Source organism: Propithecus coquereli, unplaced genomic scaffold (assembly GCF_000956105.1).
Source record: "Propithecus coquereli isolate 6110/MARCELLA unplaced genomic scaffold, Pcoq_1.0 Scaffold28, whole genome shotgun sequence".
Classification (NCBI taxonomy): domain Eukaryota; kingdom Metazoa; phylum Chordata; class Mammalia; order Primates; family Indriidae; genus Propithecus; species Propithecus coquereli.
The window spans coordinates 12244966-12265934 of NW_012148396.1; the positions used below are offsets into that span (position 1 = coordinate 12244966).

Sequence of the window (20969 nt, forward strand, 5' to 3'; positions counted from 1 at the left end):
TGTTGGGGCGAGCGTGCGTGACACCAGGACGGCGTGGGGTCGCACGGGTGCGCGCTCGGCCCCGCCCAGCACTCTGGCGTCCCGGCAGCCTTGGTCGGCTACCCCGGGCCGCCTCGCGGGGCAGCCGACCCCGTCCCTGTCATGACGAGGTCCCCCACTCCCCAAACAGGTCTTTCCCAGAGATCCAGAGACACTACGCCTGGCTTCACCTAAACGTTTATTCAAACAACAGAGCCGCGCTCGGGCAAGGTGTGGCCAAGACGGGTGGTGGCGGCCGGGGCTCTGGGCTCTGCTGACCCCTGGTGGTTGGGTCGGCAAGGCAGGACCGCCCCCGCTCTCCTCGTCCCCTGCCGTCGCCTTGCCCCCCACCCCGCCCGGCGGCGCAGCAAGAGGCAGGGGTGTCCCCAGAGGAAGGAGAGCAGATTGGAGTGAGAACCTGGGGAGCAGGACGCCAGAGGGTGGCCTCTTTGGTCAAGTCGCCGGGGAGTGGCCCAAGAGACGAGAGGGGTCCTCTGGGGAAGCCCGGGGCATGTGCTCGCAGGTGATGAGGTGGGTGGGCAGCGCCTGGGTGTCGTGAAAGATGACGAAGATGCTGGGCTGGCCGAGGCTGTCCACGGCGCTGTCGTAGCGCAGGAGGACGTGGCCGGAGGCCCGCAGCGGGGGCGCCCGCAGACTGCGGTGGCCCTGCCCATAGTCTCCGGTCAGCACCCGTGCTACGAACACCGCTTTGTGGCCGTCGGCGTTGGGGGGCGAGTATTGGTCCTGCACCGACAAGGAGGCGCGCTTGGCGAAGTACACACCCTGTCCATAGAGCGTGCCTGCGGGGCAGGACGGGCGGAGGTCAGGGTCATAGGGGTAGGGAGAGCCCCCGCCCCTGCCCAGCCCAGGCCTCACCGTTGCGGCCACAGAAGCTGCGGTTGAAGCCATGTGCGCAGATGTCAGGCACGGCCGTCGCTGTTGTGCCGTGGTACAGGACTTGCTCCACTGGGCGCCGGTCACAGCGCTGCTGCAGGCGCTCCCGGTGCAGCTCATACTGCTGCTGCAGCAGTAGGTGCGACACACGCTCCACCTGCCCAGGGGGACACGGTCAGGAACAGGCAATTCAGAGGCCATCCCTGTGCCCCTGGGCTGAGCCAGGGCAGAGTTGAGCCCTGCAATCTGGAGCCCTCCTCCAGTGGAGTTCAGGGTTTGGAGGAGACCTGGCAGCTCCCATCATGGTCTGCCCAGCACATCCATGGGGCAAGTAACATAGAAGAATTCCAGAGAGGCCTGAGTCCCTCCAGAGATGTCTGAGCCCTCCATGGAGGCCTGCAGGTGGGCAGATCCCCAACCCACCCCAAGCCAGGCCTCTGCAGAAAAAAGCTGGGCCAGGTGCCTACACTGCCCACAGGACTCTACTTCCAACACAAGAGATGTCCAGGGACCTCTCAGTGTTGGAATGCTCGGATGGGAGAGAAGGCCTCAGGTGACCAACCGGACAATCAGCCCTGGGAAAAGCTTTTAAAGAAATTCTAGTCTCTTCAGGTGATGCAAAAGAATATGATATCGATTAAATAAGACTAGCTGCTATGAAAAAAGAAAAAGTCTGAAAATAAGAGAGTTCTTACATGAAGAATGGGACTGCTGAGTGAGCCAAATAATGAAATGGTTAAAGCTAAAGACCCAGCTATCCAGTCTAGATGGAGTTAAGGAACTGAGGCCGAGTGCAAAGCTAAAGAGAGAAGGGAACCCTGAGAGAGCAGGTGAGGGAGCATGAGGTCTTTGCTCATAGCAGGAGCTCCACAGGACGCCAGAGCACGGGAACCGACAAGGGAAGGCAGTTTCCCTAAGGTGGAGGCAGATCTTCAGATGGAGAGGCTCCATAAAATGCCAAGAAGGAAAATGGGAAAAGACACACCCCTGGCACTCACCTACCTGCCAGGAAACCTCAACCTTCAAAGTGGAAGAAAACCCTACAAGAGTGCATGCACACACACGCACACATACAAGATCAATATACAAACGGGGGGGAATCTCATATTCTTACATTAGGTTTCTCACTGTCAATACCAGATGCTAAGAAACCAGGGAGGAATTTTTTTTTAACTTTCCAAGAAAAAAATTTTTAAGAAGGAAAAAAAGAGCAGTTTTCAAATACCTGAGGGAAAACATATCTTCAGCCTGAACACTATATCCAGTCAAACCATTAATGAAGCATGAGTAAGGACAAATAAGGACTTATTAGGACATGTAAGAACATGGAAAGTTAACACTAATATCAAATTATAGTTGCAAAATACCTCTAATTGTAAAAGGCAATATAAACTTAAAAGTCAAAGATGTTTACTACCCACTCAAGGTTATACTCCCACTAAACAGAAGAATCACGAAAGAGGGTGACAGGGCACAAAGAGTAACCCAACAATCTAGCATGACCCAGAAAAAATCAAGTAAGTCAAAAAAAGAGAAGCTATTAGACCTTGAATCCTAGAACATTCTCTTTCATGCAACACAGTTTTAATAGCTAGGACTTCATGTCCTTCTCTATGGTTCAATGGTAGATATTTTTTCATTATCATAGTATGTCTATCAACCTACGGCCCAAGCATGGAGGCTTCATGATAGTTACAAAATGCAATGTGAAATTTGTCTGTAAATTTTGACTACATAATAAAAAGAGTTTCAATCAGCTGGACACAGTGGCTCATGCCTATAAGCCTATCACTTTGTGAGGCTGAGGCGGGAGGATTGCTTAAAGCCAGGAGTTTGAGACCACCTTGAGTCAGAGCAAGACCTCATCTCTGCCCAAAAACAGAAAAATTAGCTGGGCATGGTGGTGTGCACCTATAGTCCCAGCTACTCGGGAGGCTGAGACAGAAGGATCACTTGAACCCAGGAGCTTGGGGTTGCAGTTAGCTATGCTCACACCACTGCACTCTACCCAGCAACAGAGTGAGACCTTGTCTCAAAAATAAATAATAAATAAATAAAATAATGTAACTGACCAAACCGTGAGATGGAAGAGGAAGGAGTAAGCAAGAGAGAAGGAAGGGAGGCCCATTGTCCTCATCTTCCATGCATGAAGGCAAAAAGCGGTCTCTAAAGTTGATTAGTGGGAAAAAAAAGATTCAAGTGTTTCTATCTAAAGTCATAAAGGTGCTCACTAGGAGAACTGAGTGCATGTAATTAACAAAATCAGCAGGATATGAGCACAGTGCATCTGGGTGGTGATGGTGAAGTTGATGGTGATGGTGATGATGGTGATCGGTAAAGGTAGTGGTGAATGATGAAGGTGATGATGGTGATGTGTGGTGATGGTGATGGTAATGATGACAATGGTGACGGTGGTGATGATGACGGTGATAGTGGTGATGGTGGTGGGTGGCAGTAGTGAAGGTGATGATGGTGGTGGTGGTGAAGGTGATAATAGTGATGATGGTGATGGGTGGCAGTGGTGAAGGTGATGGTGGTGATAGTGGTGATAGTGGTAGTGGTGGCAGTGGTTGTGAAGGTGATAATGGTGGTGATGGTGATGGTGGTGGTGAAGGTGATGGTAGTGATAGTGGTGGTGGTGGTGGTGGGTGGTGGTAGGTGACTGAGCCAGGTCTGGAGAAGACCAGCGGTTCTTTCTGCATTTCTGACCAGCTCCAGTTGGAGGCTGATGCTGCTGGCCCCACCCACAACTTCGAGCATCAAGAGTTGTGAGTGCCTGGCCCAGTCTCACCAGCACAATGACCTCGGATCTCCACTGTCTTCCTTCTCACTTGGCTGTGCCCAGCCACCTCTGTGGATTCCTTCACTTTCAGCTATGAGCACACTGAGTCTTCCCAGGTGGAAAACCTCTGTCTTCAACCCTGCACTCCCCTCTGGCTACTCTCCCATCACTCCCTTCTTCTGTAACCAGCTTATTTCCATTGTTGTCGCTGCCCACACCTCCTATTTACTCTCCATCCCCCACCCCACACCAACTAGCCAACAGACCATCTCTCTGCAGACTTTCCTTCAGGCAGTGCAGATGCTGTGGACCCTACTTCCCTCCTTCATCCCCCTGTTGCCTCCTGTAACCCCATGTGCTCATGCTTCCCTGGCCTCCCTGTCCCTCCTCAGCCTCTTCTTTCAGCTGCCCAGATAGGCTGATGGCTCCTGGGGATCCTGAAATTTCTCTCTGGCTCCCCACCAATTATTCTCAGCCTTTTCTGAAACACACTCATGCTCAAGGTTGCCAAATTTAGCAAGTAAGAATACAGGATGAGGCTGCCAAGCTGCAGCAAGTCCTGGCCCTTTCCCTGATGAAGTGGCCCCCTTTGGAGGCAGAAGAGCCCCCAGAACAGCACATGGTACACATTTGTGAAATAAGTAATCCTCACAATGGCCATGAGATGGCATCACCACCTCATGCTCTAGAGAAGGAAACTGAGGCATGGGAAAGGTCACACAGTCCCTGGTCACCTGGCTGTAACTGGCAGAGCAGGGACCCTCGCTCTGGCCTGTCAGATTCTAGGGACCCCCCCTAACTTCTGCCCTCCTATCCACCCCACTTGACTTGGTGAACATCCCCTGGGCAGGGAACGGGACTCAGGAGGCCTAGTGCTATCCGCCCCCCCACCCCCACCATCAGCTTTCCAGCCTGCCTGCACTGAGCTGACCTTAATGTAGGCAAGAGTGACAGCCCACAGACTCTGTAAGGTGGTAATGGTGCCAAGAGCCCAGGAGGCCATGAGGCCAGTGAGACAGGGCACAGACTCACCCGGACAATGCGGATCTTGCTGCGGACAGCGTCCAAGGTGTCGTAGAAGGCCTGCACCACCTCCTGGAACTCCCTAGTGCTCTCTTCCAATTGCTCCAACCTGCTTAAGGGCTCCTTCAGGCCCTGCTCTGGGACTGACACATGGGGAGACAGGGGGTCAGGGCCATGTTTAGGGTACTAGCTCCTGATAGCTGGCCCACGGCACCCTCCCGCAGTCCAGGATGTAGACTCACAGGTAGAGCCTGAAGCTGCCAAGGGAAAGGCCAAACTCTGATCCCAGGGGCCTGCCAGAAGTGCAGCTAAGTGGCGGGCTGCACGGGCAGGTTGGGTCCCAAAGCCACGGAGGATGGTGCAGTCCCCACGCAGGGCAATGCTCACACCATGGCACTGCTCAAGGCGAGCACACAGCTCTGCGGGCAGCATGTGGCTCTGAGGACCCGCTGTCTCTTCCCAGAGGTGTTCCTCCAAGGCAGCCTCTAGTGCCCGGTCCAGCTCATCTATGTCCTGCTCAAAGGCCATGTGCACCACCAGCTGGGCTCTGCCACCAGTCGCCCCACCTGGGGGCTCTTCTACCTCTGACAGGGGCTGCTCCAGCAAGGAGAGGGCCAGGGCTCGCTGTAGCGCAGAAGCCTCCTCCTGCTCAGCCACCTGGCTTTGAGGTTCCAATGACCGGTGGAGGGCCAGCTGCAGTGCGGCCTCTTCCTCCAGCCGTCCAGGTGCCCCAGTGCTGGGAGCCACAGGATCCCCCTCCTCATGTCCTGGAGTTGCCTCCTCCTTTGGCTGTTCTTCAAGCTCCTCTTCCTCCAGCTCTAGAGGCAGCCAGTCTTCCCCATCCAGGCCCTCCAGGGTGGCCAGCAGTTCTCGGACCTCCTCTGGAAGCAGGGAGAGGCCACTGGGTCAGGGTTTGGGCCCAGCCAGGGTATCGCTGAAGACAGGTGGAGTCCGAATGGGTGAAAGATAGCTAGCAGGTTTAGCAGGTACAGGATGAGCCTGGGAAGGGTCACTAGACAGGTGGAAATAGAGCAGGGCAGAGCAGGAGGTCAAGCAAGGGCCTCAGGATATGCTAAGGGTTCCCAGGGAGTCCTACCCAGGCTCATGTTCTCCTGGTCATTGCCTGCACTGTCTGGGGGCCACAGGGTGTGGGCACCACCAGGAAGGCTCAGGAGGGCCTCAGTGGAGTCCACCTGTAGGGAGAAGATGTCAGGACAAACAGCCTCTGGGCAAGGGTAGAGGCCCTGGGGTCTGGGGTACAAGAAAGGGCAGGGGCAGTACTTCATCTCTACCTCTTCAGGGTCTGTGTCCAGGGTGGCCCTGGCCAGACGCTCTGTCCCAAAGACACACTGGAACTGAGCCTCCAGTCCCTGAAGAAGGCGCTGCCCTTCTGGGCCCAGGAGAAACCTGGCGCTGCCTGGGTGCTTCAGGCTCAGCACATGACAACTAATGCTGCCCAGCAGACTTTGCAGGAACTCTTCAGCTGCCTGGCATGGAGCCAGGGCTCCACAGAGCTGCAGAACCATGGGGAGAAGCAGTTTGCAGGTTTAGGGCACAGGAAAGGTACTCCAAGTCCCCAGTGGGAGGAGGGGGCCAAAGATGAGGCATCCTGAGGGTCATTTACCCGAAAGCCAGTCACATCTGTTCCTTCAAGTGGGAAGAGGGCGACGTCTCCCAGGCCAGCAAGAAGGTCCTCATGATAGAGCTGCAGGAAGCGCATCGCCCCGGGCTCCATCGACAGCACCGTCTCTACCTGCCCCGGCAGCCCCACGTGCCCTGGGCTCACCGGCCCTGCCTTCTCCAGAGACTCCACAGTGATCTCCACTGGACCCACTATCCCCTCCTGCCCTGGTGAACCCATGGCAATTTCCACCAGGCCCTCCTGCCCCAGGGCAGGAAACCCCATGGACCCCAGGCTCACCAGCTCAGCCTTCTCTGGATATCCCACAGTCCCCAGGCTCATGGACCCCTCCTGCTCCAGAGACCCCCTGGTCCCTGAGCTGACTGGCCCATCCTCTCCCAGAGACCCCACTGGACTTGTCTTCAGAGAGGCCCCGGATTGCGCTGGGGTCTCTCTAGAGCCCACTGTCACAGTCTCTGTACCCTTCAGTGCCCTTGCCAGCCCTCCAGCCTTCAGGAGAGCATGCTTGGTGGCCCCAGGCCCCAGCTTGGACAGGTGGTCCCCTCCACTGGTGTCCTCAGCAAGCTCCTCGGGCTCTAGTATGTCGTAGTGGGGGACAAGGCTCAGCTTCGAGCCCTGTAACCAGTGGTCCCGCTGCAGCACCCGTTCAGCCACTTGGAGGAAGGAAGACGACAGAAAGCCCATCAGATTTCTGTGGGAAAGGCGGGCTCAGCTGGGTCCATCCTGCCCCACTCACCCTGCCACTGCTGGAAGGAGACGACAGTGCCCAAATGCCTTGGTAGGACGCGCAGGCCCTCCAGGGGCCCCCCACCGCTGCGGCGCTCATTCTCCAGGTACAGCTCCAGCAGCAGGAGGTCCATGGGGGGGTTGCTCCCCACCACACGCACTGCTCGGGCCTGGGGCACCTGGGCCAGGGACACCATGGCCCCCTTGAAGCCCAGATTCTGGGCCTGCTCCTCCAAAACACGGACTTCTGTGGGGAATGTGCAGGTCAGTTTGGGGCATCTCCCCTAACCAGCACCTCAGCCCCATTCCTGCCTCTCACCTGCCTCAGAAAGGGGCTTGGGCAGCTGGACCAGGGCCCGGTCTGGCCGGGGGCTGGCCAGGGCACAACAGGGCTGCACTGGGAGACCCGCAGCATGTAGCAGGGCCTGGACATGCTGCTCCAGAAGGAGGCGTGCAGTGCCAGGGGGCAGTCCTTGGAACAGCAGTCGTGCAGGGGCACGTGGAGGAGCTGGCCGCAGGCTTAGCTGGGCACCATGTAATTCGTGCTCTGCCTGGGCCAAGACTCTCTCAGCGTCTGCAGGCAGAGGTGGGGTAGAACATCAGGCATCAGGGCATGAGGGCACCCAGGCTGCCCCTTCAGCCAGACCCCCTCACCTGCAGGCTCTCGAAAGGTGAGGATGCCCCCAAAGCCAAGTCTCTGCCAGCTCAAGACAGGCCCCCCACCAGACCGTCGGCGGTTCTCGAAGTAGAGAGTGAGCAGCTCATCAGACACATTGGGGGACAGTCCACAGACCTCCACTGCTGCCCCTGCCTCCACCTCTGCCATGGCAACCCTGGGAGGGGGCATCAGCTGGGTAGAGAAGTGCCTGCTCCACCCCTCCTCCCTCTCCCCAGGCCTTTTTGCAGTGTTCCCCAGTGCCCTCTGATTGTGGGTGGCCCCACAGCCAGCACTTACACCCCAGCTCCCCTCTGCTGGGCAGCCTCAGCCCACGCCCTCAACCAGGACTCCTTCACTTACCCCTCCTCAAGCATGCATGCACAGGCAGAAGGCCCTGACAGGAAAACAAAAGTGAAACTGAAAGAGGGAGGGAGGGTGAGAGGGAGGGAGGGGCTGAACCAGGCCCTCAGCGCTGTGGCCTGATTACTGGGGCTCAGGTGCTTCCTCTCTGCTGAAGCCTCAACCCCCAGCTCTGACCAGGAAGTATTGGCTGGGCTGGATCCCTCAGGACCCTCCTGCCAGCCCAGCCCACTGGCTTTATCTGGCCCACTCCAGCCCCTGGCTGGCAGGGTGGACAGGAGTGTCCTTTGGTGGTCCTCCACTCCCCTGGCCTCTCCCTGTGGCCTGAAATGGTCAATCATCCTCCCCACTAAATCCACCAAGGGGCCTGAGTCACTGCCCCCGACTCAGGGTCTCTAAGTCTCTGTGTCACCCTCACTCAACAGGAGCAGTGTTGGATCTCCAGCCCTGCTGCTGCCTGAGGCTGGCTTGCAGCTGCCTCCAGCAACCTTCCCAAACCATGCTTCTGGGCCCTCACACCTCCCAGGTGACCAGGTTTCCCATGGTCATGAAAATACTTTGTGACCTACAAGAGTTTGCATCTCAGCACAGCCTTCCTCCTGCCTCCTTGGTCCCCTACTGGGGCCCTTCCCTGTGGCTCTCTCTCCAGCCTGCACACCCACTTAACCTTCCCATCTCATGTTATCGTCATCATTGCCGTCATCATGTGTGATCCCACAGGTGATGGGCACTGTGCTGGCATGCCTTGCTGCTGCTAATCCTTACCACAGAAGGGGAAATGGAGGTGCAGACAGGGCCCACAGCAGTGCCAGGGCTCACACCCAGGCTGTGCCTTTAGAATCCACACTCCCACTCTGACCAACCCCCCGCCCCCCAAAACATCACCCAAGCTCTGTTTGCTTCCAGGCTCTCAGAGTGGAACCCATCTCTGCACCCCCGACTTCCCATTCACCCCTCAGCCCACGGAAACCTATTCTCACCCCTGCTGTTCCTTCCTCTAGGGGACCAAGGACCCTGGCCAGCCTGCATCCCCAGCCCTACACACCTGGTACCTCTGCTGCCCCCACCCTAGTCCACGCCTCTGGCATCTCTCACTGGGCAGCTATGCTACCCTCTTAGCTGATCTCCCTCTGCCACTTACACTCACCCCCATAGTGGGCCCTCAACAGAGAGGGCAGGATGGGCCTTGTAAAGTGGTACCAACGGCCACTACGACTCCCAGAGTCAGTAACAGTAAAAGCCAAAATCCCTTTGAGGGCCTGTCCAGCTCTGCCTGACAAGGTTCCAGTCCTCTCTCTGGCTCTCTGCCTGTCTGCACACCCTGATGCTCATGGAAGCTCCAGCCTCTCAGCTCATCCTCCAGAACTACAGGCCACTCCTGCCTCAGTGCCCTTGCAGTGGCCCATCCCTCTGCTTGGCCTGGCTTTCCCCACAGAGCTACATGGCCATCCTCCCATGTGACCTCCCTTACCCTGCTCTTAGGAGCAGATTTAACACAAACCTAAAAACCCTTAAGGACCTCTGACTTGCTTAAGCCGCTGCCAAAGCCTTGTACTCAACTTTGTATTTATCATTTTTCTTGAAGTCTCTCAAATTGTTGGAGCTTCTGGTTCTACAAAACCTAAATCTATCCCTGCCTGCTCTACTTCTTCCCTTCTCATAGAACTCATCACCTTCTAACACTGTCTATCACTCATTGTGCCTATCACAGCTGAGGAGGTTCTGCTACAGGCAGCTGTGCACTGGAGCAGCTCACACCACAACCAGATTGTTACATTTACAGGAATTTCCATTAACTGGTTGTTAAACTGGTGGTAGCTTGAAACCAGTTGTGGCGGGAGTATTTACACTATGGGCATGTGCAAAAGCTACAGGTCAGGGATTCCCTTTACTAGATCCAGTTGGTAAATACTGAACTCACACCATGGCGCACAGGGCAGAGCCTTTCCCCAACCACTGCCCGGTCTGGGAGAGGTCAGCCGTCCAAGGGCCAGGAGAGCAGAGTAAGGCCCCAAGGCCCCAGGTCGAGAGGCCCTGCTGCAGGGGATGCTCTGCCTGTGACAGCACTTCCTCAGGACTTCCAAGGCCGGAGGGGGGGGTGGGCAGTTCGCCTGGCGTCCAGCGCTACTGTATCTCTAAGCCTTAGCCCCTCACAGCTTATGAGGATATGCTGAAGGCAAGCAGGTGTAAAGGGTCTCTAGGATGGAGCCTGGCAGAGGCTGGGCTGGTAGAGAGAATGGGGCAATTAAACGATTAGGCCTCTTGATTTGCGATAGACTTGGATGCAAAGGGAAAGTGAACGCTGTGCTTTGAGGCCAAGAAGGGACTGAGAATCCTTGGCAGCTTCAGCAAATCCTGGATTTAGGAATAAATTTCTTAACTCCCTGAACGAATCACCAAATTGGCCAAACCAGGCTTCTGCCTCCAGGGGTCTTCAGGTCCCGTCGCCCGAGCCTCCACCCCGCCTTCGGCATACACTGCGAGGCGCGTGGCGCTGGCCCTGGGCCTAGGACCAGAAGAGCCGGCACGCCAGCCGCGGGCGGGGCGTAGCGAGTCTGCTCCGCGCGGAAGAATTCCCGCAGTCCCGGCAGAGCCCGCCCCGGCCCCGCCCCGGTCCCGCCCCGCCTGGCCCCGGCCCCGCCCCGTCACAAGGCCCCTCTGCGTCTCCGAAGCTGCAGGCGCAGGCCCAGCCTAGCCGGCCGCCGAGCGGGTGAGGGCGCACCGGCCATCACCGCGCGGCCGCGCAACGGACACCGTGCGCACCGGCCTGCGGCACCCCGCGAGCGGTGAGTCCCCAACCCGAGCCCAGGAGAGCGCGTGACCCGTCGCAGCCCCACTGCCGGCCGCCCCCGCCCCCGCTCTGACCCTTCGCAGCCGAGGGGGGCCGCCTTCGGTCGGCCAGTCTGTCCGGCCAGGGCGCGCGGCCCGCTCGGGGCCAGGGTAGCAGCGGTAGTGGGGGCGGGGAGTCGCGGCGGCCTGGAGCCCGAGGTGGCGGAGGGGGGGACGCGCGCTGCGGCGACGTCAGGACTCGCGGCCCCAAGAGCCCCCGACCCGGCAGGAGGGCCCACCCGTCCTGGGTGCGGGTTCCGCGGCCGCCGCCGCCCCCACCGCCTCGCCCGCACACCTGCTTCGTTCTCCCGCACGCCCTCTGGTCGCTTCCATCCCCCACACACCCCCGCACGCCGCTGTTCCCGGCGTACCCCACTGGCAAGCACCCGGTAGCCGATCTGGGCCTGATCCCCTCAACCCCGGGAACGAGGGACGGTTGGGTCCTGCTCTTGGGATGGGGGGGCCAGGGCTCTCGTTGGTCACAGATGGCCTGGGGATTTCCCGGGATGGAAATAGCCGCGGGCTCTGGCCCCTTAAAGCTGCTTAAGGGGCGGGTTGTGAAGGGGAGGGTCCGGGCACACCCTCACACATCCCCGGCCGCGCCTCCAGGCCCCACCGGGCTGAGCTATAGCTCGGGAGACGCCGGCAGCGGTGAGAAGGGCCCTCTAGTTGCTTGTAAGAAACAAGTAAAGCCCCAGGTCTGGAGGCTGACAATCATCCCCTCGTCCGTCCCCTCCCCCCCCTTTAGGGTCGGCCTAGAGCAGCCCCTTCCGAAGGCCCATGCCGGTCTAGGTCCCCGCCCGCTTCTCCTGGCCCCATTGCTCTCCAGGGCTCCCTACAGCCGGGGGCAAAGGTCATGGCTTCCCCTTCCTTCCCTCTGGGTTCCTGGAAGCAGGTGGGGCTGCCACGGGCTGGTTGCCACAGTCACGCAGGGCTAACTGTTCTCTCTGTCTCCTCTAGGGGCAGACCACGGAACCGGAGGCCATGTCCCATGAAAAGAGTTTCTTGGTGTCTGGGGACAACTATCCTCCCCCCAATCCTGGATACCCTGGCGGGCCCCAGCCACCCATGCCTCCCTATGCTCAGCCTCCTTACCCGGCGGCCCCCTACCCACAGCCCCCTTTCCAGCCCTCCCCCTATGGTCAGCCAGGGTATCCCCATGGCCCCAGCTCTTACCCCCAAGGGGGCTACCCTCAGGGGCCCTACTCCCAAGGGGGCTACCCTCAGGGCCCCTACCCCCAAGGGGGCTACCCTCAGGGGCCCTACCCCCAAGAGGGCTACCCACAGGGGCCCTACCCTCAGAGCCCCTTCCCCCCTAACCCCTATGGACAACCACAGGCCTTCCAGGCACAGGACCCTGACTGTGAGTGGGGCAGGGGCAGGGCAGGGTCACGGGCATGGGCACAGTGCCTGGGAGCGCACTAACACAGCCCATCCGTCCCCCAGCACCACAGCATGGGAACTACCAGGAGGAGGGGCCCCCGTCCTACTACGACAACCAGGATTTTCCTGCCACCAACTGGGATGACAAGAGCATCCGACAGGCCTTCATCCGGAAGGTGGGGCCGGGGTGTCTGTGGGGTGGGAGGCCAGCGCCTGGCGGGCTCTGAGTCGCTTCCTCCCCAGGTGTTCCTGGTGCTGACCCTGCAGCTGTCGGTGACCTTGTCCACGGTGTCTGTGTTCACTTTTGTCCGGGAGGTGAAGGGTTTTGTCCGGGAGAACGTCTGGACCTACTATGTCTCCTACGCCATCTTCTTTATTTCCCTCATCGTCCTCAGCTGTTGTGGGGACTTCCGGCGGAAGCACCCCTGGAACCTTGTTGCACTGGTAACCCACAAACCTGGGCCTCTGGCCCTGGGGCCCAGTGTTTCAGTCTCACATGCCCACTCCGGGGGGCCTGGTCACCCTGGTTCCCCTTCTGCCCATGAAGCAGGGGAGGGTAGGGGACGTTGGGGAGGCGGGGAGCAGCTTGCACACCCAAGGCAGGTGTGCCCCCATCCCCATCCCATCTCCCCACAGTCGATCCTGACCGTCAGCCTGTCCTACATGGTGGGCATGATTGCCAGCTTCTACAACACTGAGGCGGTCATCATGGCTGTGGGCATCACCACAGCCGTCTGCTTCACAGTGGTCATCTTCTCCATGCAGGTGAGGGGCCCCCTATAGCAGGGCTGTGGCCCTAGGGCCCAAAGGCCTTCCCAGGGGGCCCAGCACCCAATGCCCCTGTTCCTCTCCCACCCTCTCAGACCCGCTACGACTTCACCTCGTGCATGGGCGTGCTCCTGGTGAGCATGGTGGTGCTCTTCATCTTCGCCATCCTCTGCATCTTCATCCGGAACCGCATCCTAGAGATTGTGTACGCCTCTCTGGGCGCTCTGCTTTTCACCTGTGTGAGTGAGGGCGGGGGGGGGGGGGGGGGGGGGGGCCTTGGTGGGGAGGGGCTGGGACACCAGGTGGGCAGGCTTGTCCCTTAACACCACCGTGCCATCACCCCTAGTTCCTGGCAGTGGACACCCAGCTGCTACTGGGGAACAAGCAGCTGTCCCTGAGCCCGGAGGAGTACGTGTTTGCTGCGCTGAACCTATACACAGACATCATCAACATCTTCCTGTACATCCTCACCATCATCGGCCGCGCCAAGGAGTAGCCCAAGCTCCCAGCTCGCTATGCCCCATCAGGTGGCATGGCTGGCCTGGACCCTGCCCCTGGCATGGCAGTGCCATCCGTACTTACCCTCTCTTTCGTCCTGGGCACAGCCTGGGGCAGAGAAAGCCCCTCTCCAACCCTCCTGTATGTACACTGCAGATACTTTTCTGTGGACCCGCTGTGGCCACAGCATGGCCCTTTTAGTCCTCCCGCCCCCACCAAGGGGCAACAAGGCCACGTTTCCAGGCCACCTCCTATTCACTCATTGTTGCATGAGCCCTGTCTGCCAGCCCACCCCAGGGTCTGGGGGCAACACCAGGTCCCAGGGGAGAGAGATTGAGCCAAGAGCTGAGGGTGCACGTCTTCCCTCCTGTCCCAGCTCCCCAGCCTGGCATAGAGTACCCTTTCCCCTCCCCACTGCACCCTGGAGTGCTGCCCTCTGGGGAACATTCGTGTGGGGGTCTCATCCCTGTGCTGAGCCCTGAGGGCAGAGAGGACGGCATGTTTCAGGGGAGGCGGAAGCCTTCCTTTCACTCTGCTGTCATTAAAACGCCAATAAATGGGATCTGCTCTTTGCCTTCTCCCAGTCACTCTTCTCACTGCCTCACTGAGGTAGGGAGGGGGCTCTGGGTACCACTGGCTGATGGGGCCACAGGACCAGGCATTAATATGAAAGATTAATGATAGTAGCTGATCCTCTGTCCACACTGTACATCCTTCATTGCCATCTTCTCCACTGTGTTATGAGGTATGTCCTGGGATTCCCAGCTGATGGAGAGATCTGAGGCTCCATCAAAGTTAGTTATACCTGTGCCCGGGTCACACGATGGTAAGTGACCTAGCAATGTCTGCCACTCGATCTTTCTGGTGTGGCACAGTGTGACAGTGGGCCCCATAAGCTCCTTACCGTCTGTTGCCCCAGGCAAGGGCCAGTGGCACAGGTCATTGACCCACGCCAGGGCAGCCTGTCCTGCCCCTTGGGCTCTGCCAAGCTCACCCTAGGGCTTCCCAGTCACTACGGAGTCCATCTGGGTGGGTACCTTGAAATGCTGCCTAGACCCTCTGCACCTCTCCATCCTTGTCACCAGAAACCTGCAGACCAGAGCCCCAGTCAGTGAGCTGGACAAAGGCTCTGAGGGCTCAGCTAGTCAGGCCCTGTCCTCTCCGAAACCCACAGCATAGCCTGTTCTTTATTTCCTCCGCTGTGGCTCTTGCTGCTCTTAAGCGAGGTCCCTCTGCTGCCTGGGGTTCTGTCTGAGCCCTCCTGAGCTCCTAACTCCAGTGCCTCCAGAGCCGGGGACGGCCTTAGACTTGGACATTCCCACTGTAGCCTTTCTCCCCAGGACTCTCCAGCTTGGCATGAGAACCTCTCTTGCTCCTCCACCTCCTCCCCACCAACCTGTCAATTCACTTGTTTAACTGGCACTGACACCTCAGTGCTTGTGAAGGGACCCATACACCACAAACCATGTCCACAGGCAGCTGGGGCCTGCCCAAAGCCAAGCTCCTGCTCCCTGAAACCTGCTGCTTTTGCAGTACCTTCCCGGGCCAAAGCAAGGTCAGCCTCCCTGCCCTCTCCCTACCACCTTTCTTTGCCTTAGGCCACCTCCCACTGACCCTGTAGGCTCATCAGATCTCCACCAGGCAGAAATGGTGGTCACACTGCTCGCCTGCTTACAACCCTCTAATGGGTGCCCCCAGGATGAAGTCCACACTCCTGAGCCTGGCACACGGGTCTAAGCTTAGTCACATGCTGGGCATGGGGCAGGCAACACGACTCCACCTTTCCCCTACTTTCTGGCAGTTTCTTTGAGCAGGTACAGTTCCTTCTCCAGGGTGACTGCAAGTGCTCTAAGCATTCTGATTAGGAGAAGCGACCTGTCCAGTGCTAGCTCCCAGACACATCAGGATTTTACACTAAAGAGGAAAACACAGAATTTTTACATGGTTAGAACATGTAGAAGTGGAAGGAGGAGGTCAGGAATAACTGCTAAGGACAGTGTTTTCTTAAGGAGTTCAAGGACACACGTCTTGGCTAAGAGGGAGAGGTTTGGGGGAGGCTCCCTGGGGATGGCTAGGGTCTGAAGGTGTGGACCAGGGCCAGGGGGATCTACAGCAAAAGCCCCTAGTGCAAGAGAGAAGGCCAGGGAGGGCTCAAGCCCATCCTGTCGGTGAAGGGCACTCAGGCAGGGGATTGTGTTTAGGAAGGTGAGTCCAGTGGTAGAACATACAGGGGAAGCTGTGGGGTGAGAACAGGTAAAGTGAGCAGTAGGGAAGCCGTTGAGATGTGCTAGGAGGAGCTAGGAGCAGATAGTACAGAAGCCTCCAGAAGCACTGGGCTGTATGCAGCCAAGGGGAGCAGGGGATGTCTGCCAGCTGAGAGGCCTGCTGTCTGCTGCGCCCCACCCAGGGAGGGAAATGAGCCCCAGTGCCTGGCGATCTGGCCAAGCAGAGACACAACTTGATGGTGCACATGTTGATTTACCAAGAGGAATGGAACCATGGCAATTGTGAAGTCACCTCGTTAAATTTTTCAAGGGAGAAAGAAAAGCAGTCCCTGCCATGTGGGAGCTGGCCTGGTCCTATCTGGTAGGCCTCAGCATTGCTAGGAACTGGCCTGGCACTCACAGATAGAGGCCTCGGTGCTACTAGGAGCTGGCCTGGCACTCACAGATAGAGGCCTCAGTGTTCTCCTGGTAAAAATACAAAAAATCAACATTAGAAAAGGCCACTCTGTGACCCCTCTGTAATCATGTCTGGACACAGACAAAACATGAGCATTGTCCAAGCCATAGAAAAGACCAAGCAGTGCCCTATCCTGGCCAATCTGAGTGGCTGCTCCCTCCTTACAACTGACAGTGTCAGCCTTGCTCCAGTCAGAGGCTAGACTGGAGGCTAAACCAAATAGGATGTACTGAGGCTAATACAGAGCAAAGCTGACTTCCTTAAACCCTCCCCAAATTACTCAAAACAAGCCAAATCCTATAAAAAGTTCTTTTCTATCACCCTCTCTGCATGACTCCCCACGGTGTGCATCCTCACCACAATGAGCAGTAATGCGACTTGTTCAGCCACAGGTGTGTCCCAGTGAGCTTGACGAGAGAACACCGACACAGGTAACTATACCAAGGCCAAAAAAGGCAAATTTATTTTTCAATCAGAAAGCACTACTGGCTGAGTGCGGTGGCCCACGCCTGTAATCCCAGCACTTTAGGAATCTGAGGCGGAAGGATCCCCTGAACCCAGCAGTTGGAGCCTGCAGTGAGCTATGATAATGCCACTGCACTCCAGCCTGGGCGACAGAGCGAGTCCCTGTCTCTAAAACAAAACAAAACAAAAAAACTTAAAAAAATTATTTACATAAGTAACAATTAAATCCACTCTTGTTTTCAAAATTAAATAATACAAGTATCTATGGAACAAATATGCCCAAGTCTCTACCACATCCCCTGCCCTGCAAAGCAACACTGTCAGTGGTGCCTGCTGAAAAACCACAGTGAGAGGCCAGCTCTGGACCTCAGCTCATGTAACACCAGCACAGGTGCCCTACGCCACTGCCCCTGACTAACCAGGGCTATCATGCAGCGCCTCTGGATTGGAAGCACCTTCAGAACAGGGTATGATCTGTGAGTTTTAATGCCCAGTCCAGCACTTAGTCCGGAGCCCGGCACACCACAGGTGTCGAATACGGAGTGAAGGAATGCCCTTTACATGGCACGATCTGCATGAACACCAACTGCCCGGGACCAGGAACAGGGAACTCTGCACGCTTCTGGAGTTTGGCTCAACATCAACATCAGCGGAAAGGCGCTCCAGGAGCGTGGGCAACAAAACTAAAAGCCCAGGGAATGCATAGAGACACCTCTGGAGGGACCAGGTGGAAGGAGGAGAGGATGCAGGGGAGAGTCACGGGTGGCTGAGGAAGTGAGCTAAGGCCAAGTGTGGACAACCATAGGTGGAAAGCTCAAAAGTCTGAACCATGTTTTATTGGCAGTGATAAACCTGGAAGTGGTCTGAAGATCAGTGAGCACTACGGTGATGGTGCAGACAGGGAGAAACCGGAATTGGGCGCAGTGAAAGGGCAGGAGAAGAGGGACAGTTGGGGGCCTGGTTCCAGCCCTGCAGTCCCCAAAATGGCTCCTTCCCCACTAGGGCCCAGATGCTGCCTCCTAGGCAGCAGGAAGGCTGGGCCCATTCTGGCACCAAAATACTCTGCAAATGTCTCTTGAATGTCTGGCTTGTCTCAGGCTTGTAGGACCACTGGAGACCTTTCAGAATGCCAAAAATGCAAGTATTCACCCTCTGACTTCTCAAGTCCCTTCTCTTCACAAGTGCCTCTTCTCCCTGTGGGCCCTTGCCCTCTGGACTCACTTCACCTCACTCCATCCATGTCTCCTCCCTCTCACTGCAACTTCCCACCCCGAGTCTCCGGTGCAGCTCCCTCCTCCTCCTCTCCTTCATCCCACTCTGGCTGTTATCCATAGCTTCCTGGTTCTGGGAGGACTCTAGTACCAGGCTCAAAGTCCTCCTCTCTACCCCAACTGCTAACCTGATCCCTGGGCATTGCAGGCTCTATCCTCTGAACACCTCTCAAATCTATGTCCTTCTCCCAAGTCAAAGCCATGGTCACCTCTACAACAGCCCCTGATCTATCCACAGCACCACAGGCAAAGGGATCTTTCTGAAGAACAACTAGATAATGTCACCCTCCTGCATAAACTCCTTCAGGGAACTTCCAGTCAAGATGGTGGACTGAACTGACCTGGGATCCCAAATCCGAATCTTAACACATAAAATTGCTAGACAAAATATTTTAAAACATTTAAACATACATAGCTGAGCAGGAATGCAAGAAATAAATGTAAAGAGAGGAGACCCCTCAATTATGAGGGAAGGACTGTAGCTGTGTGATTTACAGCAGTTGCACTGAGAAGACAAGAATTCTCATTCATGAACCCCAGGCTCCCTGCTAGAAATCTGATGCTCCACCTGGGGGCAGGTGTGAACCAGACAGAGCCTTACCAAAACCCCAACCCAGATTCCGCTCAGCTCTGCCCCTAATGGTCAAAGGAAATCAGCCCACTCTATCTGCCTGGCAGAGGACAAGGTGAATTCTTTCTGGAAGAAGATAACATCATCCAGAACTTCTGCAATATTTTATACATAATACCTGTCATTTAATTAAAATTTACTAGGCATTTTAAAATACAGGACTCTATGACTGAAAATTGAGAGGAAAAACAAGATGACAGAAACAGACCTGGAATTGACTCAAAGACTAGGGATATCAAAAAAGGACTTCAAAATAAATATGATCAATATGTTAAGGAAACTACAGACAGAAATGAAGAAATATGAAGAAAAATATGGAGGATTTTCCTAGAGAATTAGATTCTATAAAAAGAATCAAATTGAACTTCTTTAATGGAAAAATACAATTAACTGAAACCAAAAACCCAAGACACAGATTTAAGAGCAGATTAGACAAGTCAGAAGAGAGTATTAGTGAACTAGAAGATAGGTCAATAGAAAATATCCTAACTCACAAAGAGAAAAAAGAGAACGAATAGAGAAAAGTATAAGATACGTGGCTGGGTGTGGTGGCTCACGCCTATAATCCCAGCACTCTGGGAGGCTGAGGTATGAGGATTGCTTGAGGCCAGGATTTGAGACCAGCCTGAGCAAGAGCAAGACCCCATCTCTACAAAAAATAGAAAAATTAGCCAGACATGGTGGCATGCACCTGTAGTCCCAGCTACTCAGGAGGCTGAGGGAGGAGGATCACTTGAGCCCAAGAGTTTGATATTGCAGTGAGCTATGATGACACCACGGCACTCTAGCTCAGGCAACAAGGCGAGAACTTGTCTCAAAAAAAAACAAAAAGAAAAGTAAAGTAAAATGTAAGGTATGTGGTGGATAAAGTCACAAATACCCATAATTAGAGTCCCAGAAGGACAAGAGAGAAAAAATGAGGAAGAAGTAATAATGTCTGATGACATAATGCTTGAAAATTTTCCAAAATGGATAAGACATCAACCCATAATCTACCAAAACAGACACAAAAAGAAGGTTATGTCTCATAAAACTCTCCAACTCATGTTACGAGCCCAGCATTATGGGGTGATTTATGACCCCCCAAAATTCAGATGTTGAAGTCTTAACCCTCAGTATCTCAGAATGTGACCTTATTTGGAAATAAGTTTGTTGCAGATATAATAAGTTCAGATGAGGTCACATTGGAGTAGGGTGGGCCACTAATCCAACATGACTGGTGGCCTTATAAAATAGGAAAATTTGACCACAGACACACAGGGAGAATGCCTTGTGGAGACTGGAGTTATGTTGCCACAAACCAAGAAACTACCAGAAGCTAGGAGAGAGGATTGGGAGAGATCCTTCCCTAGCGCCTTCTGAGGGAGCACAGCCCTGGTAACACCTTGATTTCAGACTTCTAGCCTCCAGAACTGTGAGGAATAAGTTTCTGTTGTTTAAGCTATTCCATTTGTGGTACTTAGTTACAGCAGATCTAGCAAACGAATACACCCAGCCCAACACCGATACCAAATTCTGACAAGCTCATTACAAGAAAGAAAATTTTTACAAGCCACTGTATCTCATAAGCATACAGGTAAAAATTCCAAACAAAATATTATCAAATCAAATCTAATAATGTATAAATGAATAGTAGATCATGATCAAGTGAGGTTTATTTCAGGAATACAAAGGTAGTTTTAACACCCAACTTGTAACCATATTAACAGAAAAAAAACAGGGAGCAAATCATATTCATCTTAACAGATATAGAGAACACATTTGGTAAAGTCCAGTACTCATTCATGATAAAAACTCTCAGCAAATAAGGAATAGATAAGAGCATCCTTAATCTGATGAGGAATATCTACAACACCCCCACAGCAAACATCATACTTAATAGTGAATTACTGAAAGCTCTCTCCCTGAGATTGGAAATGAGATAAGGATATCTCCTGTCACTTCTACTCAACACTATATTGAAGACCTTACCAGTGCAACAAGACAGGAAAACTAAAATGATATAAAGATTAAAATATAAGGAAATAAAATTTTCATTATTTGCAAACAGAATGATCAAGAAATAGAAAATATAAACTAATCTAAAGATGCACCATTCAAATTAATAAGTAAATTTACAAAGATCTCTCAATATAAGGTCAATGTACAAAAACCAATTGTAGACTACCAAAAACCAAAAAGGAAATTAAAATGTAAAACTTTGCCATTTACAATATCATCAAAAACTGTAAAATACCTAGGGATAAATCTAATGAAAGATGTATAAAATCATTACACTAAAACACACAAAATGTTACTCAGAGAAATTAAAATAGTTCTAAATAAAGGGAGGGCTATAT

The 20969-nt window shown here is 54.9% G+C and overlaps 2 protein-coding genes across 4 annotated transcripts; one reads left to right on the forward strand and one right to left on the reverse strand.

Annotated features, from left to right (window-relative positions):
• Window positions 1–240: 240 nt before the first annotated feature.
• On the reverse strand, window positions 241–7932 carry PARP10 (poly (ADP-ribose) polymerase family, member 10). The gene is made up of 10 exons (XM_012648038.1): window positions 7740–7932; window positions 7405–7659; window positions 7096–7332; window positions 6342–7012; window positions 6010–6231; window positions 5814–5910; window positions 4960–5598; window positions 4727–4860; window positions 895–1069; window positions 241–818 (listed from the first exon to the last, which is right to left on the reverse strand). Exons 1-10 carry the CDS (start codon window positions 7930–7932, stop codon window positions 472–474), a joined length of 2970 nt encoding a protein of 989 aa, XP_012503492.1. The 3' UTR covers window positions 241–471.
• Window positions 7933–10750: 2818 nt separating this feature from the next.
• Window positions 10751–14156, forward strand: GRINA (glutamate receptor, ionotropic, N-methyl D-aspartate-associated protein 1 (glutamate binding)). Of its 3 annotated transcripts, none has more exons than XM_012648041.1 (7): window positions 10751–10889; window positions 11893–12295; window positions 12379–12491; window positions 12559–12759; window positions 12952–13080; window positions 13179–13322; window positions 13430–14156. In XM_012648041.1, the coding sequence occupies exons 2-7, from the start codon at window positions 11917–11919 to the stop codon at window positions 13577–13579; spliced, it is 1116 nt and encodes a 371-aa protein (XP_012503495.1). In that variant the 5' UTR covers window positions 10751–10889; window positions 11893–11916; the 3' UTR covers window positions 13580–14156. The 3 variants fall into 3 exon arrangements, with proteins under 3 accessions (XP_012503495.1, XP_012503493.1, XP_012503494.1); XM_012648040.1 differs by adding an exon at window positions 11681–11785 and having other exon boundaries at window positions 10785–10889; window positions 12559–13080; XM_012648039.1 differs by having other exon boundaries at window positions 12559–13080.
• The last annotated feature ends 6813 nt before the right edge of the window (window positions 14157–20969 follow it).

Coding starts and splice junctions, on each gene's coding strand:
- GRINA (XM_012648039.1), top strand. CDS start 11,917: ATGTCCCATGAAAAGAGTTTCTTGGTGTCTGGGGACAACTATCCTCCC. Junction 12,296..12,378: donor CCAGGCACAGGACCCTGACT/GTGAGTGGGGCA, acceptor TCCGTCCCCCAG/CACCACAGCATGGGAACTAC. Junction 13,081..13,178: donor TGGTCATCTTCTCCATGCAG/GTGAGGGGCCCC, acceptor CCACCCTCTCAG/ACCCGCTACGACTTCACCTC.
- PARP10 (XM_012648038.1), bottom strand. CDS start 7,932: ATGCCCCCTCCCAGGGTTGCCATGGCAGAGGTGGAGGCAGGGGCAGCA. Junction 7,660..7,739: donor CACCTTTCGAGAGCCTGCAG/GTGAGGGGGTCT, acceptor CTCTGCCTGCAG/ACGCTGAGAGAGTCTTGGCC. Junction 1,070..4,726: donor GCAAGATCCGCATTGTCCGG/GTGAGTCTGTGC, acceptor CCCCCTGGGCAG/GTGGAGCGTGTGTCGCACCT.